General features: G+C 31.5%; 7 protein-coding genes across 7 annotated transcripts in view; 2 read left to right on the top strand and 5 right to left on the bottom strand.

Moving 5' to 3' along the window:
- Nucleotides 1-1,155: 1,155 nt before the first annotated feature.
- Tsp_00497 (beta-adrenergic receptor kinase 1) lies at nt 1,156-1,755 on the bottom strand. The gene is made up of 4 exons (XM_003376295.1): nt 1,643-1,755; nt 1,501-1,598; nt 1,292-1,320; nt 1,156-1,242 (listed from the first exon to the last, which is right to left on the bottom strand). The coding sequence occupies exons 1-4, from the start codon at nt 1,753-1,755 to the stop codon at nt 1,156-1,158; spliced, it is 327 nt and encodes a 108-aa protein (XP_003376343.1).
- Nucleotides 1,756-2,100: 345 nt separating this feature from the next.
- Tsp_00498 (putative diaminopimelate decarboxylase/aspartate kinase) lies at nt 2,101-4,827 on the bottom strand. The gene is made up of 4 exons (XM_003376294.1): nt 4,749-4,827; nt 4,297-4,372; nt 2,605-2,698; nt 2,101-2,202 (listed from the first exon to the last, which is right to left on the bottom strand). Exons 1-4 carry the CDS (start codon nt 4,825-4,827, stop codon nt 2,101-2,103), a joined length of 351 nt encoding a protein of 116 aa, XP_003376342.1.
- Nucleotides 4,828-5,722: 895 nt separating this feature from the next.
- On the top strand, nt 5,723-6,643 carry Tsp_00499 (conserved hypothetical protein). The gene has a single exon (XM_003376293.1). The coding sequence runs from the start codon at nt 5,723-5,725 to the stop codon at nt 6,641-6,643; it is 921 nt and encodes a 306-aa protein (XP_003376341.1).
- An 812-nt stretch (nt 6,644-7,455) lies between these two features.
- Tsp_00500 (hypothetical protein) lies at nt 7,456-9,373 on the bottom strand. Its single transcript, XM_003376292.1, has 10 exons — nt 9,294-9,373; nt 9,072-9,133; nt 8,879-9,007; nt 8,676-8,811; nt 8,389-8,621; nt 8,231-8,312; nt 7,960-8,065; nt 7,782-7,897; nt 7,550-7,691; nt 7,456-7,491 (listed from the first exon to the last, which is right to left on the bottom strand). Exons 1-10 carry the CDS (start codon nt 9,371-9,373, stop codon nt 7,456-7,458), a joined length of 1,122 nt encoding a protein of 373 aa, XP_003376340.1.
- A 661-nt stretch (nt 9,374-10,034) lies between these two features.
- On the top strand, nt 10,035-13,182 carry Tsp_00501 (rRNA-processing protein FCF1). The gene is made up of 10 exons (XM_003376291.1): nt 10,035-10,171; nt 11,046-11,117; nt 11,183-11,331; nt 11,382-11,454; nt 11,504-11,591; nt 11,690-11,784; nt 12,625-12,655; nt 12,715-12,843; nt 12,981-13,063; nt 13,119-13,182. The coding sequence occupies exons 1-10, from the start codon at nt 10,035-10,037 to the stop codon at nt 13,180-13,182; spliced, it is 921 nt and encodes a 306-aa protein (XP_003376339.1).
- A 152-nt stretch (nt 13,183-13,334) lies between these two features.
- Tsp_00502 (hypothetical protein) lies at nt 13,335-16,593 on the bottom strand. Its single transcript, XM_003376290.1, has 5 exons — nt 16,574-16,593; nt 15,638-15,713; nt 14,578-15,316; nt 13,757-13,897; nt 13,335-13,693 (listed from the first exon to the last, which is right to left on the bottom strand). The coding sequence occupies exons 1-5, from the start codon at nt 16,591-16,593 to the stop codon at nt 13,335-13,337; spliced, it is 1,335 nt and encodes a 444-aa protein (XP_003376338.1).
- Nucleotides 16,594-16,836: 243 nt separating this feature from the next.
- Nucleotides 16,837-17,349, bottom strand: part of Tsp_00503 (conserved hypothetical protein) — a 4,688-nt gene continuing 4,175 nt past the window's right edge. The window contains exon 8 of the mRNA XM_003376289.1: nt 16,837-16,875. Coding sequence (XP_003376337.1) covers nt 16,837-16,875 — 39 coding nt within the window. The remainder of the gene's footprint in view (nt 16,876-17,349) is intronic.

The raw sequence follows: 17,349 nt of genomic DNA, 5'->3' as shown, positions 1-17,349 counted from the left end.
ATCTTATTTATAAAAGAAAAACTAAATTTTTCCTATTCTTACTTCTTTTCTATACAGCTTTGGATTAATATCAAAAAAAATTATAATAATAATTGCACATTGCCTAATTTCATTTTTATATCCCATCTTTTGCGTTGCCGGATTTATTGAAACAGAAAAAGCATACAAGCTTTCATTAAATGCCTCTCATTAGGCACAATAGCAGCAATACTGACAACAAACAACAACAGCGCGTGTATATGATCTAAAATCACCACAAAGAGTTAATTACTTCCAGTAAAGGCAAACAACACTGCATTTCCACGTCTCCGTGTTTCTCTTTTGTTCAACGCATGTGTACACGCTGTGGGTGTGCGCGCGCGAAATTTAATTCAATTCAATTCAAATAAATGCAACTATTTCAAAGCTGCAACAATGACAATAATAATAATAATGCTAATCGTTCATGATAGCCCTAAAAACAACCTTCATAAAATTGCACAAAAAGCTTTTTTTTTTCAAAGATTTCCTCTTTTCTATAATATTTCATTGAAAAATAACTTACATGGCTTGGAGAAAAAAAATTTATTCCACAATTTAAAATCTAAAAGCTATTTGTCATTGTAGTAAAATAATCATAATGAAGTACATAATATATGGAAAAGCAAAGGGAAAAAAAAAGATGAAATTTCTTATCAATTAACAAATAAATATATATGCTCAGATTTTTCAATATCAATTTATTTATTATTAAAGATAGCAATAAAAATGATGACGAGGATGACGAAAATAACAATTTTAAAAAAAGGATAAAATTTCAATTTATTAAAAATAAAAATATACACTCATTTCAAGCAAACCAATTAAAGAAGCTAAACTACAAAAAAAGATGACAGAAATGATTTACTTTTTATTAATTTCTGAGCTAGTTATATTTTTACAAATTGAAATTGAAGAAAAACATTTTTTTCAATACAATGAAAATATGATTTTAAATATAAATATAAATGTATATGCAGCAGATAAACGGAGTTTTTCAGGCTTTGTCAAAATATATATTCGCTTTTTAATCCCGCGGGCCCGTATCGCGCTTTCGTGGTGCTTAAATGCAAATCAAGTCGAGAAAGTGGCAAAATAATCAATAGTAACTATTTGCCAGCTTTAACCGGCGAAATTTCAAAATGAAAACTGAGCATTTTCTTCAGGCTTCACAAAAATTGCACAAAATGGTGGTTTCAAATGGCGACAACTTTTATCACTGAACTGCAATTCACCGAAGATATGCATAATCAAAAAAAAATTAAAAATAAACATCCTTCTCCCAAATTATCCTTCCCATCTCTGAATGGAATTTATTAATTCAGTGACGAAAAGAAACAACAAATACATAACACATACGATGATGACGACTGTAAACAGGAAGAAAACAAACTGATCATCATATAGTAGAGTTTTTTTAAGCATGGGAAATTTGGGGATTTTTCTTTTTCCCTCGAGAAAAGAAGAAAATACCCAACTTACCCAACTTTTGTCCAAAAATATTTTTGAATGTCACTTCGCCGGCTTTTTCCAGATATTTGTGCATCACGCTGCGAACACTGGAACGTAATATTCTTCCACTTGAAAAGAATTTTCAAAATTTTGTGAAAAAACAAGAAAATACCTCGGATCCGGGAGGATGATTTTTTTGCTGGCACGTGAAGCGGGTTGATTTTTGCTTTTTTCCATTGCCATCAAATAGCTGACGTCGGCCAGCACTGCTTCCAAATCGGCCATTTTGAATATGAAAGGCAAGAGAAGATGTGCAGCAAATGGGAAAATTTCGAACACTGAAAACGGCAGCAGAAATATACTGAAGATAAAGGGATAAACTGACGACAAACAAACAGACAGCTAGCTAGCTCTGCTTCTTCAAATTTAAATGATGTAAACAGTATAAGCAACAACAACAACAACAACAACGACAACAACAATAAACTGACGGTGTGCAGAAGAAATTTACAAGGTGGAGAGAATGAGAGTGAAAAAGCGCAACACCACCACCACCACCACACTGCCAGTGGTGATGAATTCTCTTATTCTTCCCCTTTTTTTTGCTTTTCTTTTTCGTCACCAACGTCGTCAATGATTCGCCGGATCGACTGGCGCCGCAAATGTGATTTTTAACGCGGCTAATAAAAAGAATGCCGCTAGCACCGCATCGTCTACATCCAACGTTCCAATCTACTATACACAATTAACACAAAAACGAGAATTAACACACACACAGAGAAAGGATGTTAGAAAAATAAATATATTTCCAACTTCACCAACGCCTACATACCTGAACATCAGCAGCAGTGCATAAGAATAAGCAGCATCGCCAGACACCGTTCTTGTCCACTAGGCGAGCATCGACGTACGGACGAATGTTGGCAATCAGAAATTAGCCGCCTAAGCAAATCGCTGCCGCAGCTTTTTCTTTGCTCAACCAGAAACAACAAACAGCCCCAATCGCCGTCTGATCACTTCACTTCAGCTGCAAACAACAAATAATAAATTTAACTCGGCAAAACAATATAAATAACATCATTTTAAACCAAATTATTTATTGCATAAATAAAACTCGCGAACAGAAAAAAAAACGCCCAATGTGGACAAGCGCATTTGTTGAAATACGGTAGATAACGCAGCACAATAACAGAAAATCAGAGGCAGCCATGCGGATGCGGCGTCGCTGCTTTATTGATTGCATTTCTACTGTTGTCCAATCTAACCAAATTCACTTTCAACAAATTACAACTATACGTCAAAATATGATAACTAACAACTGACTAAACAAATTGCAATCTTTTTTTATTTAACCTTCTTTCGTTCTTGTTATTTGCTCTTTATTCATTGGGATATTTTTTTTGTTCAAAATAAAATTCTACATCCTAGTTTTTATCAAATATAAACCGACCAACAAATTTGAAATAATTCACTTCTGTTGTAAAACAAAACAATTCTGGGCAGAGGCTATTTATTATGTTTTTTTTTTCATTTCACAATTCTCGGTATGATTATTATAAAATGGAATAAAAGTTTTTATTAATGAAAGAAAATTAATCCCAAATAAAAATGACCAGCAGTTGAAAGAAGAAATGCTCACATGAACAATGCTGCGTTCAGTTTTCAACAATATCGAAACATTTTTGTACAAGCATCAAATGTACATTACAATATTATTAAAAAATTTAATATTTCTTATAAACTCATTCATCTGCCCAATTGATCACAGTCCAAAGTAATTTACAAATTACAATCTGCATTCTTGATGAATACTGTATATTGATGTCGATTTACAAGTTGTGCATTACAGTATGAGTTTTGTATATTTTTTTCTTCAAATATTTTCATTGTTTACGTTTATATGAAAACACAAAATAATTAAATTTATAAATTATTTGTTTCTGTTACGTTATTCAATAATACGATCAATTCATTTATGCAATCAGTTAATTTCAATTTTCATAGTTCGTTTTTTGAAATATTACATAGAAATAAAACATAATATTGCCTTCAACAATTAAAAAATACCATCCAATCTCTTATATCAGTGTATAACGTTACTGTCATGTAATTTATAAACTGTGATTAATACAATTGATTTGTATTTCTTAATTGATCAACAGCTCTATTAAATGTGATAAATAAATTGTCAATTAAATGCAGTGCTTTGATAAAATACCCGTTTTAATAAACCAAAATCTAAAATATTTTCCCATAATGAGCACATCAAAGATCTCTGCTTATGATAACATGATATGCACAGATGTTTCATTGTCAAATTAAAGCATTAAACTTTTTTAATTTATGTAAACTCATTTTTTTCATGGTTTGTATTATTATTGATTACAATACGTTTTTTTTGATATTAGAAAATGTTCGAAGAGAAAGCGCTGTAAATTTTTCCGATCTTCAGCTTACAGAACTTCCATGCTCTGAATAATCTATTACCTAATAACGTCATTAAAATAATGCATTTTCTTTTAATACAAATATTAAAAATTTGAGTATTTTGAATAATTTTGTGCAATAAATCATTTTTTAAATCTCCTTTACAATTTTACTCTTATTTACATAGCATATTACTAGTTAACTCGTTTTTAAATTAATTATGAATTATAAATTATGAAAATAAAATATTCCATTCATTGGTTTTTCCATTGTAATTTTAAGAAACTTTTTTCACATTTTTAAAATATTTTATTTGATGTTCAATGAATAATGTAAAATAACGTTGTTGAATATTAGCTCTTACTTTCATTAAAGTTTTTGCTAACATCAGATTTTTACTTCAAACAATCTATCTCATAAAGTTTTTCAAAGTTATCAAAACTTTTTGTTACTGTTGTTGTCGTTGACACTAAATCTATAATTGCAACTTATAGTATTATAATATCATTAACTGATATTAATACATACATAATACCCGGATACATACATACATACATACATATGTAATATCAAACAAAATTAATAAATTGCGCAGCACTGTTTTTCTATATTGTATATATTTTTTTAATTAGGAAAGTGATTTTAATGATTTTCACTTATTCTTGTCAGAAAGAAATAAAACAGTGATGTACTCTATCCTGACCTATCATAAAAACATATTTTGTATATATTTTGTAATCAACTCTTTTACAGTTCTTCAAATGCATAATGTTTAAAATGAATACCAAATTCACTTACGTATGAAGGTAACCAGTGGAAACAATGGTTCGAAGTAATATTTGTGAAATTACCCAAAAATATGTTCTCAATGCTATAGCATCGAAATAAATCTTCGAGAAAAGAGGCGAATTTAAACATTCGCCTCCACATTATTTACTTTTCTAGTGAACATTTATCGCTATCAGTTCTTCCTCAACGAAATTAGCCTTTCACGTGAAATTCGGCTCTTTCGATATACTTGCTCGGATAGTAAAAGAAACACGATGCTCAAATGTTTTCATCTTTAAAAAGTTTTGTAAAATAGCGGAAATTGTCAATATTGTGAAGTTCCTTAATGAGAAACATTTTTCATAAAATTTCATATTTGATACTGCTTTGTCCTGATTGTAATCGTGCAAATTGTTTGCTTTTCATCTTTGTGTCGATTCAACGTGTATGGTAAATTATGTGAATACACATGACGTCAGTCTCTTTTCTAATTAATTTCTATGGAGTATCAATGATACGCTAGCTAGAGTCGTAAACAATAGCAGCTGCATCGTTTACACGTAGTAATTGTTTGAAATAAATTTCGAACAGTAGCATGCGTGATTTTTAAAATACTTCTTTCAAATTATCAACCAACTGCTTATTTAACATTTGTTTTTTTTGCTCCTTATTTTCAAACAATTGCATACTGTAAAGTGCGCGCGCTTAAATATTACAGATATCCTGTTTGTATTTTTGTTGATGATATTTTTTGCATTAGTATTGTTTAATTTTAGAATTAAGTAAAATTTTTTATAATTAAAACAGTTTATAGATGAATATAACTTTGAACTTGAATTTCAGTTTTATTGTACGATTGCAATTGTATCGTAAATGCTTTTGTGAACGTGTAAAAGAAAGCAAGCTGTTTCTTCATTTATCGTACAGTGTTAATTCAGTTTCTTTTTTTTATTTGAAAAAAGACTTTTTGTATTGTATATTGCATAGTTTTGTTTTTAGTATTAGAAAATTCAAGATAATTTTTGTTTCATTTCTAAATTGAAATACAAGTAAAAGAATGGAAAAGCAGAAAAAAGCACCGGCAATACCGGATTTGTTGAAGTTTGTTTTTGGTGGTTGTTCGGGTATGATGGCGACGGCTGTGGTTCAACCGCTGGATTTGGTGAAAAATCGCATGCAATTAGCGCAGGCCAGTGCTGAAACGGCACCGCGATCCACATTTTCCATTATCAAGAACATCTTGAAGCAGGAAGGTGTTTTGGGATTTTACAACGGGCTGTCGGCTGGATTGCTCAGACAAGCTACATATACCACTACTCGGCTGGGCACGTACACTTTTTTGTCGGACCGTTTGACCCGAGACGGTGTGCCACCGTCGTTTGTAGTCAAAGCTGCGATGGGCATCGGCGCAGGCGCCGTGGGAGCGATGGTCGGCACGCCGGCAGAGATTAGCTTGATTCGCATGACCGCCGACGGTCAGCATCCGCCGCATCTGCGACGCAACTACAAGAACGTCTTCGATGCCATCTTTCGCATTGTCAGAGAGGAAGGTCTGTTCACACTTTGGCGTGGATGCACGCCGACCGTACTTAGGGCGATGGTCGTCAACGCCACTCAGCTTGCCACCTACTCGCAGGTGAAGCAGAAGTTGCTTGAAACTGAAATGATGCGGGATGATTTGTTTTGCGATTTTTGCTCGAGCATGATCAGCGGCTTGGCTACCACCATCACCAGTATGCCAGTCGACATTGCCAAAACGCGAATTCAAAATATGAAAACTGTCGATGGACGACCAGAATATAAAAATGCGTTGGATGTTTGGTTGAAGATTGCTCGAAACGAGGGTCCGCAAGCATTGTGGAAAGGATTCACGCCGTATTATTTTCGAATTGCACCCCATACTGTACTGATGTTCATATTTCTCGAACAAATCAATCGTGCCTATCTGTCCTACAAAAGAGATGGATCTTCTTTGTGATAACAACAATTATAATAGCGTTATAATTATTTATTATATACTCGTTCATTGTTTTCTATACATGCCATGTGCGAAACTTGTCCACCTTTTCAAGCAGTAATTGATTTGAATATTTTTGCAAATCTTGTTTATCGTTGTAATTGCTAAAATCATGTTTATTTTCTTTTTTTCTGATAAAAATTAAATTTCTTTTCTGAAAATTGAAAATGCAGTTATTTTTGTTTTTTCTTTTGCATTTTCACCGGTGGAATGCTTTTTGGTTGCCTCATCACTACCTGAAACAACTGTAAGCAGCTATTATTGCTATTAGTGGAAAAATTGTATAAACGTTTTTAATATTCTTAGCATCGTCTCTTTGGCTTCACTATTTTCCACTATTCTACATCATACGAGTCTGAGATAATTTTCAACTTACCACTGATTTCGCACTTTAAAACGAAACTTAAATCACCCAAACAAGCAGCTTAAGGAAAATTCATTTTTACTTGCAAATACAATTCTGCACTAGTCCCACGTAATTTAAGAACAACAAAGCAGGGTTTAATTTTTTTAGTATAGTTTTTTCACTTTATTTTTCATATTTTCTAAACTTAGTTAATACAGCAATAACATGTTATATATTCTACAGATTTATTGTAAATTTCTAAACGATATCCAAAATTAATAAACTCAATGTAAAATTTTCCCCTAAAACGAAAATGGGCATAAAATCGCCTGTATTATTATGAATTTTATATTTTATAAATGTTGAAATTAATAACAAACAAAAAATTAATCAACAGTTATTAATTTCACCATAGCTTGAAGATGTTTCAATATTTCGCATCGGCAAGTCGCAGAAAACCTGTCTGAAATGGATCTTTTCAATTGTTTTATTTATCAACGTATTGAATAAAAATAACAGACCGAGAATATTCCTATTTTACGCATCACTTCTGGATACAAGGAATTACTTTTTTGAAGCTGCCCCACTATGCAATCAATTTCTGTCTTTGGCAACCGAATTGTAACAGATGATACCTCTGCTGAATTCCTTGCATATTGGCGGCTAGAGATAAAAAGGAAAGTTTTTCATACAATATTTATACATAGATTAAATAGACATTAAGATTAACATTGTAACATATCGTATGCATACTTATCGTAGTCATCATTTATTATGAGATATTTTACTCTCAAACAAAAAAATGGTCGATTAGTTTCAGTTGGTAAATCACTGCAAATCATTAGCCAAACGGACGTCATCAACCAGATCTGTAATAATGTGTAAAGTAATTTTAAAGTGAACTAAATATTTGACTTTTACAACGTACAACCACTTGAGGATCGTTGCTCAAATCAGCGAGAACAATTTTCTTCGCAAAGTTATCTTCTGATTCCGAATACAATATCCAAGCATAATATTCTTCTTTGGAATCAAACCTGCAAGCAAAATAAATCGCATTTATCAATTTTACAAAACTAGAGACCATGTACAGAACGAAGAAAAACATTAAAATCATCATTTCATAAACTGAACTTATGATAATTATTCTTTTTAACAACAGAAAGTGAAACTCTACTTCGACTTACCACAAACTGACAAACGATTTATTATCTGCATCAACAAGATCGGCCAGTCCATGATAAATCGTCAAAGCATGTCTGCTGAACAGTTTTCCAGAAGAGGCTGAAAACAAATTTTGCCAAGAGAAAATAGCTATGATTAAAACAAATAATTTGCTAACGTTTGTCTTTCAAAATACCAAATTCTTGTTTGCAATATGAACATTTCAAAATTGGTTGCCTGTAGGCAAGTATATCAAAATTGTTTTGCAAATTATCAACATCCATAACGAAGAATAAACGTCCAACGTAGCAGTTAAAACGAGACGGCTTTGGAAATGATGCCAAACACTCCTTTTGATTGGTATTGGAACAAAAGTAATCTTCCCACAAATCAAACACATCTGGAGAAGGCAGTGGATACAGGGTTATTCTGAAATTTTCATTTAAAATTTTATTCATATAATTTTGTGCAATTTTAATCAACCTTTCCTTTTCCGTCACCAACAAGCGTTTGCATTTCGAACAACGGATGTGATAAGGTTGACGCGACAGGCGACAAAATTTTTCCACCCTGAATTTACGCAGCCTTATTTCACTGAGCATATCTATCCAACTTGCGCCTATAATCCTTTTCATTTTTTACCTCTTTTTTTAAAAAATATACAACTCCAGTAGCAACAAATGTACCTGCATCGGCGATCTTAGCAGTGCAAATTTTAGTAAAAGTCAAGGGATTTTTGTCAATACATTGCCACGTACTACCTTCGTCTGCTTGAAACGAAACACCAATCAGCCGTGTATTCAATTCAGCAACATCTAATATGATAAATGCACTTCATATAATTGGTGAAAAATATGCAAACTAAAAAGAAAATTGCACCTGAATTAATAGTATCTTCTGACAGTACAATTTCCTCTTGTTCAATTGTATTATTATCAGTACTAAAACATTAATTTAAATCAATGCACAGAAAGAGATTCATACATTACTTTTACAATAAACGAGCAAATTATTACTTTTCTTCCATAATGCTGATTAATTGATTGGCATACAGAACACAAAGAAAACTCACCGATTTGCGTATTTCATAAATTGATAAACATATGCAGTGTTGATGTCCCAGAAGGATAAGAAATGCTTGGAATATCCACTTGAAGTATCCATAGCTTCAAAAACTGCATCAATACAACAATTTCAGATGTCACATAAAAATCTACCTAAGTTTATACTAATGTAGTTGCTAACAACAAAATTGAACAGTTTATATTAACAAAAAATGCAGTTAAAAGTTAATTTAAATTTACAACAAAATTTAAAAACGTAAGCTGCACAAAACCAAATGCCATTTATCATTAGCATACAGTTCACTCATCAGTACTCATACTAATTAATAAAAATTATAAATTCAATTTTATAATCGCCAGAAATACAAAAAATTATTTTGTTCTGTTTATTTAAAAAACTTAACAATGAAATTTACTAAAATTGCAGAAATTAAAATTAATAAAACTGAACGTTTGAAAATATTTCAATTATAACACACTAAATTACAATCTGACAAAGGAATGTCAAAATGTTCAAAAAATAAATACTGTAGAAATACTGACAATATGGAATAAGTAAAATAAGTTGTTGTGAAGACAACAGAATTTGATCAGTGGACTGTATAAGTTTGGTGGTTGATTACAGTAGATCGATTGTTGATAAGCAAGGACGATTCTTGCTGTGGTTAAGACAACTCTTTGGGAAGAGATGAATTTAACAACAGCGACAGATTGGTAATTTGATAATCACCAAAACAGATTCTGCAACAAACGGTAGCAATCTGCACTGCACTGCACGATGATCACACGCACTCAACTCGACGTCAACAGCTCTTGCACGATCACACCAGTACTTCACTCTCGATTCGATTCTGATCAGATTCAGATTTCACCGGTTTATGTATGGAGCGTGCCGATCTCAGGTCCACGATTTAGGTCAGAGGAAATTTGGTCATCCATTGTCTCGGGACAACCATCGGCCGCCGGTGTGGCGTCTGCTGTTCTCTTCCATGCTTCCAGCAAGGATTCCGGCTGCTGCTGTCGCGCAATGCCCGTTAAGCATCTCGGATGACCCCTGGAATCATCCTCGAATGCCGGGGATGGCATCCTTGACCTGCATAGCTTTTGTGGGCATTTTTGCGGGAAGCTTGCATTTCCAACATAAGTATAAAAATACTTCGTAGTACAACTACAACGATAACCATTGCTTATTCGTACAAATATATTTACACTAATATTTAAAATGTAAAAATAATTAATTATCTAGAAATTGAAGCAAATATACTATCCAAAGAAATAAAATTCATTACCTCACACGTAAATATTGAAAAAATCAGCAGAAATCAACTTTTTTTGATAGAGTTTTATCACTTTTCCACTTCTGGGGTCCGTGAAGACCCCTTTTGGTAATAGTAGTGTTGAACAAAAATATTTGTACTTGAACATAATATTAAATTCACTGTTGTTTCATACTGTGAGAAACATTTTTCAAAATTCAAGTTTTTGCTGAATAATGGTAATTCATATTTTTTGTCTCTTATTTATTAAAATAAGATATAATTGAATTAAATTAATCTTCTAAATTTCTGGCGTAGTTATTTGTTTTTCTTGTATTGTTTCATTTATTTAAATTGTCTACTTTGTTTATAATTTAATCGTGTTTTTGTTCTTGTTTGTCTGTAGCCGAAGGTGAAGAGGTTTGTAAAGACCACTAGGAATAAGCCGAAACTTTTGAAGACGACGGATAATCGAATGTATTTCAAATTTGTAATATTGATGATGTATAAGTTTTTACTTGAACAAATTATAGAAATCCAAGTATTCGAGAATTGAAAAAGAAGAAAGCTGCGTCAAAAAATGATAACCCAGAAGTGCGTGAATTGTAAGTTTTGGTGCTAATTATTTTTAGTTATTTTTTGGTTGCTTAATATGATCGTTATTATTTAGGCCACGTAAATCTGCTGCTTTATTTTTGCAATACAACGAGCATCTTGGCCCACCGTATCACGTAATCCTGGATACCAATTTTATTAACTTTTCTATTAAAAACAAGTTGGATATTGTGAAATCAATGACAGATTGTTTGTATGCAAAATGTAAGACTGATTTTGCGTTGTTAGGAAATGCACTCCAAAGCAATTTTTAGGTGTTCCATATATTACCGATTGTGTTTTGGGAGAACTTGAAAAAATGGGAACTAAATTTAAACTTGCTTTACGGTTAGTAATAAATGTTGACGCATTTGCTTATTTCTAAATTTTTGTTTAGAGTTATCAAGGATCCACGATTTGAAAGATTAGTGTGTCTTCACAAAGGCACTTATGCTGATGATTGCATTGTTCAACGTGTCACTGAGGTAAAAGGATTTATGTGAAGTTAATTAATTTGTTCATTATATGTTGAATAAGACTGTCCAATCCAAAAAATATTAAACATATAGCAATTTTGTTATAGGCAAAATGTTATATAGTGGCTACGTGTGATAAAGATTTGAAACGGCGCATAAGAAAAATTCCGGGTGTTCCAATTATGTATATAACTAATCATAGGTCTGTGCTTCTTTTCTTTATATTTAATTAAATAATTTATGATTTATGAGCAGTTATAGTAGTGATGATGTAAACTTTTTTTCATAAAATGTTTTAATGTCAAAAATAATAATAGGAAATATGTCATTCATCTCATTTCAGCAAAAGCTGCATTTTCATAGAAATTTTTGTTGTATTTTTTGCTTTACTTTAGGTATTCCATTGAACGACTTCCTGATGCTTACGGAGCACCTAAAAACTGAAAGAGAAAAACGGCAGTTTTTCATTTTGATTAAATAAAATGCTTTGATTTTATCAAAAAATTGTTTGAATATCTTTTTGAATAGATATTGCGAAGTAAATGCGACGTCAAGAATTTCGTTAAATTAATGCCATAGATGTAATACTGAATCATGTGTAACTGCAGCCTATAAAGTTCATGTAAATAATGGAATGATGATACGTTTTTTTTTAATTTGAAATTGTAATTTCAATTGTAAAGAATTAACAATTGTAAAATTATTCAATTTTGTATTGTTATATTAATGCTTGCATTTGCTTTTCGTACTGTAACTACGTTGCTTTCTTGGAAATTGTCGTTACAAATTTTTATTTTATATTAAAAGTGTTTACCGAGTTTCATTATTATTGACTTTATTTTAAACTGTTTTACTATCAATTTTAATATCATTCCTGTGTTGATGTATTTAACATTTCCGTTTACATATATAAAGATGCAACTGTTCTAAATTGTGATTATATTTTGTTATGTACTGGTATTTTTTTATAGTTTATGCCGAGTTTTGAATTATTCTGATATAATATTTTCTGTGAATTTATATAAATTGTTTTTATTTTCAGACTTTCAGCTGTGTTGCCAATTTACGAAATGGTATGTAGTCCATTATTTTCATAGGAATAGAGTTCGTATTATTTTATTATGTTGTGCAGGCAAAGCGTACAAAGAAAGTTGGTATAACTGGAAAGTATGGGACACGATATGGTGCATCTTTACGTAAAACAATCAAGAAGATGGAAATTACACAACATTCTAAATACACATGTTTGTTTTGTGGAAAGGTATTATTTATTTATTTTTGGTTTGATATTTTACTAAATTCTAACATTATTTATTCATATTTTTTGTATTTCACCTTATTTATGATATTTTTACAATTAACACTTTATTGTTTGTAAAAATATTTGAATTTTTTAAGGAAAACATGAAGCGTCGTGCTGTTGGAATTTGGAAATGCAAAAGCTGTAAGAAAACTGTTGCAGGCGGTGCTTATGTTTTCAGGTGATACAATTAATATTACACTGATTTGTTTATAATTGCATTTTTTTAATTTCAGTACAACTACCGGATCTACTGTACGCAGCACTATAAGGCGTTTGCGCGAAGGTGTGAAAGAATGAACGAAATGTTTGTTAACATTTTTCTTAGAATAAAATGGAGTAAATGAGTTGTATTTATTGCAACAAACTGTAATAAATGTGGCCAGTAAAGTAAAACCTGTACACAATGCAAGCGACGCGGCACCAATGCATTTCACACAGAAGCACTACATTCACAGGTCCTTCTCTTTGTCGAGAATTTCAAAATCGTCAAAAGAAGGCTCGAATTTTGAAAGTTCCTCATCTTCCCAATCGGAGAAGGCGTTCTTTTGTATATCTTTCTCCTCACCAGAAACGGTAAAATTAAGTTTTGACAGCCCTGCTCGAAGAGCTCCTTGAACCGTGTTCCACAACTTTCCTTGGTCGACGATTTCTTTTTTCTGTTGGGTTGCTGCTGTCCTTTTTCCTTTTGCCTTTCTACGACGTCGACGTACGGTAGTTTTACTTTCATCAGGTAAAAAGTTCCCCTCATCTTCGGAATCAGTGTTTTCAAAATCACTTATTTTTGAAATCATTGCATTTTCGGTATCATCTAAAAAATGCAAAATCAACATTTCGTTTTACATTTAGAGAAACTGTAAACAAGTAAACTAACCAAAAGTAGTTTGATTCATTGAATTCAACGCATTAGGGTTTGGAAGGAATTCTTCCTCTTCTGAACTTTCCAACACCATTTTTTCTACTTCTTCACCAAATGGATCAGGAATGAAGTTTCGGAGCTCTTCATCTTTTTCTTCTGTAAATTCAATTATTAAAGAAAATTGACTGCCATACAGAAATAAAGTAAGTTTTATTGTTAAAAGCAGTTCTATTAATCGACTGATAGCTTGGAACTGTCGAAGTTCTAAAATTTAAAATTAAAATATAATGAATGTTAAATTAACTCTTTCCGTACTATAACAAAAAAAAATTCTAGCAGAAAGTATAATCAGAAACAAATTCTAATAAATTTTTCACTGATGTACAAAATTACAATAGCACTTCCACGTATTTATTCTTACTGTAGTCTGTTCAAAACAAATAATAAAATTACTAATGCTTTCTGGTACTGAAATCAATATGAAGAAAAAATCTTAAGTTTGTACAACTTAGTAAACGCCATTTAATATTCAAAAATAATATAAGTAAAAAATTTTACAGATCAAACTTTAATTTACTCAATTCAGTTTGAACACTTTTTAAACAAATTCAGAATATGTGAAAGCATTTTTTGGAAAGAATAACTTATATTACCGTATTATTATATCTTACAGATAACTACCTAAAATTTGTGTTCACTATCATCATAAAATTCGCAGAACTTTCACTTAGTAAACTGACCGATGCCACTTTTAGATCTTAAAAGTAAACATAAAATGGTATTTAAAATTTCTGTCCTATGAGCATTATTTCTTTATACCATAGTGAAAATTTTACCTGATAAATGTTCTCCATGTTCACGAACTGCTTCGACGAAGCTAATTATCCTGTCTCCATAAGCATCAGACAGTTGCTGGCCAATGGAAACGATCAATTCGTAGAATCGCTTTACAATAGGTTCAACAACATATATAACACTGTATTTGGTAGCAAGCAAAATAATAAGTGCCGAACCATAGAATATAATAGAAAATATTCGCCGGGTAATTATTCTGAAAACAGCTGACGCTAGCAAAACTTTCCTCTTCACCATTGTGTTAAAGGCGGCAGCTTTCCGTTTTACAAAGCCTGTTGGCCGTCTCCAAAATGTTTCCACTATTGTAGCAATCAATTGACCACAATAATACTGTATAAAATGAGCAAGGACTATACAACAGCGAAAGCAAACCGATTTCACTACTTGTGAAGTGTAGCTTAAGAGATCCACTATCCAACGTAAACTAAGAATGTACATTATCAACTTCACAAATTGACTAGTACGCTTTTTGATAGGCAGAAATAAATTTTCATAAAACACTGATCTTGCTAAAAACCGAATTCCCAATATTCTTCTGCACAACGGTCGAATCCAACGTCCGGTTATACAATACCATAGCATTCGGCAAACATAGCAACAAAAATAACATATTGGAAAAACAAATTTATAATAAAGCCATCCAAATATAGGCTTTAACCAGCGAAATAAAAACAGATAGGAACACCAACTGGCCAAAAAACACACTGCCTGCTGACACGGCTGCAAAATGTAGTTCCAAGTCCATCGATAAATTATCCAGCAACATCGATTTATAAATTGCAATATTAGCCAATTAATCTTGTAATAGTTCCATGGAGGTATAATAATCGACAATATTACTAATAAAATTAAAAATTTTAATCATTGAAATAATTAATATGAACAAAATTGTGTCACTCACAAGTTGCATAGCTTAGAAAGCAGCATGTTTTTGCATCGTTTTCCCATAAAAACTTCAAAGCGTTTAAAACCAATATAACAAATGTCAACTACAATGATTTTATTATAAAAAATGTTAAACATTTCTCCAACAGAAATCACCTCTCCCTTTTTCACAGCCAGTAAAAAGAATACAAGACGGAAAACAGGCTGAATTATAGTCGAGTATAGTGATATTCTGGAACGTCGACGTGATGATATTTGCTGTTCTGATCTGAATTGAAAATAATAACACTAATATAAATTATAAAAAAAAATAGTTAACATACTGTCTTCTCTTTCTGAAGTACCAGAAAATGAACAAAATTACTAAAAAAATGAAAAAAAATATTTGCATTAACTTGCATTTATAAAACAAAGTCCAAAATAAAGAAATTTATGTAAAGAAAACTGCATTATTCAACATTTCATTATAAAATTTCTTATCCAAATCGATCTAAATCTAATTATCAATTTGATATATTCACCATATCGCAAAATCGGGAATATTACAAGATCAAATGCCAACAATGCAAGAATTAACAATAGCAAGAATTTTTGATATTCCTGTTCAACACACAGAGCAACAAACCTATAAAATACAAATATAAGCTCACTGCTTAAAATTTTCCATTTTATGTATTTTACCAAAATAAAGCATTTAAAAAGGTTACATAAAAGACTGATACGGCCGTGTATCGCCATTCAATTACATCCCTCACAACATTTTCCACCGGATAAAAAAAGTATTCAAGAAACCAATTCATCTTCAGAAAATCAATTTTTTCAACTGCCTTAAGCAGGCTTTAACAAAAATAATGCAGCACACACAAACTGTCATGAACTCAACATTGCTTTTATTATGTTTACTAAACTTATTATCGATTTTACAGTATTTAACAATATGCAAGTATCAACTTTAATATAATTAAATCAAAACTAGTCTGTGATATGTAATAATGATTATTAATATTCTTAAACACAAATATATAAAATTTTTAACAGAAACGCAAAATTTTTGTTGGGTGGACCTGATATCCCCCAACGAACTCCGCCTACTTCTTCTCAGTAAAGTTCATTGGTTGCTGTTCTGAAACATGGTGTTCGCTTATGATTTTGCATAGTGATTGTTCCTGACGTGTCCTGTTAGCTTCGGAAATTTAAAGTTAAGCAGTCCCCTTTCTAGGAAACCTAAGCCCACCGGACTGACTACCAATGAAATTTAGCTGCGTACTTCAGAGAAACAACCAATGAAATTTAGTTGAGAAATAGCACGCTATTTTATTGGGCCGTCAAGTCGTTGTCATATTGATTTTTCTTGTCTAATTTCTCATTGATTCAAATTGTTCCCTTGTGATTAGCTGTAATATTTTTTCATTTCATTGGTTCAAATATTCCATTTTGGATTACGTAACTTTAATAGTAGTGACGTAATAATAATGGAAATATTTATTATTCCAAAANTTTTATTGTTTCTTTAAAGTTTTGTCATTCATTGAAATTTTGTTTATTTAAATATATTATTTGTGGTGAAGTTTATACTTTTTCATGATCAGCATTCCCGAAAATAATTTTTATCATTATTCTATATTTTATTGTACCAAAGTGACGTTACATCAAATGCGACAGTAATAATTTAGAAAAAAACAATACATAAAACAAGTTAAATAGTGATTTTTATTTTTCACTAGCCAACAGCAGCAACAACAACAGTAAAGAACAGCCAANAACANNNNTAATNAACAACATATCAGTGAACGGCNTTNNNNAANTGGTANCAGGGCGATTTCAAAATTACAAATTATNGTTTGTGGATAAAGANTGACGCTANNGAC

Source organism: Trichinella spiralis (assembly GCF_000181795.1).
Source record: "Trichinella spiralis strain ISS 195 chromosome Unknown Scfld4, whole genome shotgun sequence".
Classification (NCBI taxonomy): Eukaryota; Metazoa; Nematoda; class Enoplea; order Trichinellida; family Trichinellidae; genus Trichinella; species Trichinella spiralis.
This window is presented reverse-complemented; position numbering and strand designations above follow the sequence as displayed.

Excerpts from the sequence above, each read along its gene's own strand:
- Tsp_00497 (XM_003376295.1), bottom strand. The coding sequence starts at position 1,755 with ATGGCCGATTTGGAAGCAGTGCTGGCCGACGTCAGCTATTTGATGGCA. Across the intron at positions 1,599-1,642 it reads ATCATCCTCCCGGATCCGAG|TGGAAGAATATTACGTTCCA; the intron begins GTATTTTCTTGT and ends ATTCTTTTCAAG. Across the intron at positions 1,321-1,500 it reads TATTTTTGGACAAAAGTTGG|AGATGGGAAGGATAATTTGG; the intron begins GTAAGTTGGGTA and ends AATTCCATTCAG.
- Tsp_00498 (XM_003376294.1), bottom strand. The coding sequence starts at position 4,827 with ATGTGGAGGCGAATGTTTAAATTCGCCTCTTTTCTCGAAGATTTATTT. Across the intron at positions 4,373-4,748 it reads CATTGAGAACATATTTTTGG|ATTTAGTGTCAACGACAACA; the intron begins GTAATTTCACAA and ends TTGCAATTATAG. Across the intron at positions 2,699-4,296 it reads TATGAGATAGATTGTTTGAA|CAGCGACGCCGCATCCGCAT; the intron begins GTAAAAATCTGA and ends CAATCAATAAAG.
- Tsp_00499 (XM_003376293.1), top strand. The coding sequence starts at position 5,723 with ATGGAAAAGCAGAAAAAAGCACCGGCAATACCGGATTTGTTGAAGTTT.
- Tsp_00500 (XM_003376292.1), bottom strand. The coding sequence starts at position 9,373 with ATGCAGTTTTTGAAGCTATGGATACTTCAAGTGGATATTCCAAGCATT. Across the intron at positions 8,066-8,230 it reads GTTGATGCAGATAATAAATC|GTTTGATTCCAAAGAAGAAT; the intron begins GTTTGTCAGTTT and ends TTTTGCTTGCAG. Across the intron at positions 7,492-7,549 it reads GTAAAATAGGAATATTCTCG|ACAGGTTTTCTGCGACTTGC; the intron begins GTCTGTTATTTT and ends GATCCATTTCAG.
- Tsp_00501 (XM_003376291.1), top strand. The coding sequence starts at position 10,035 with ATGATCACACGCACTCAACTCGACGTCAACAGCTCTTGCACGATCACA. Across the intron at positions 10,172-11,045 it reads ATCTCAGGTCCACGATTTAG|AAATCCAAGTATTCGAGAAT; the intron begins GTCAGAGGAAAT and ends AACAAATTATAG. Across the intron at positions 11,118-11,182 it reads AACCCAGAAGTGCGTGAATT|GCCACGTAAATCTGCTGCTT; the intron begins GTAAGTTTTGGT and ends GTTATTATTTAG.
- Tsp_00502 (XM_003376290.1), bottom strand. The coding sequence starts at position 16,593 with ATGAACTTTACTGAGAAGAA. Across the intron at positions 15,317-15,637 it reads TGGCTGTGAAAAAGGGAGAG|CCGTGTCAGCAGGCAGTGTG; the intron begins GTGATTTCTGTT and ends TACATTTTGCAG. Across the intron at positions 13,898-14,577 it reads ACATGGAGAACATTTATCAG|AAGAAAAAGATGAAGAGCTC; the intron begins GTAAAATTTTCA and ends TTGAATTTACAG.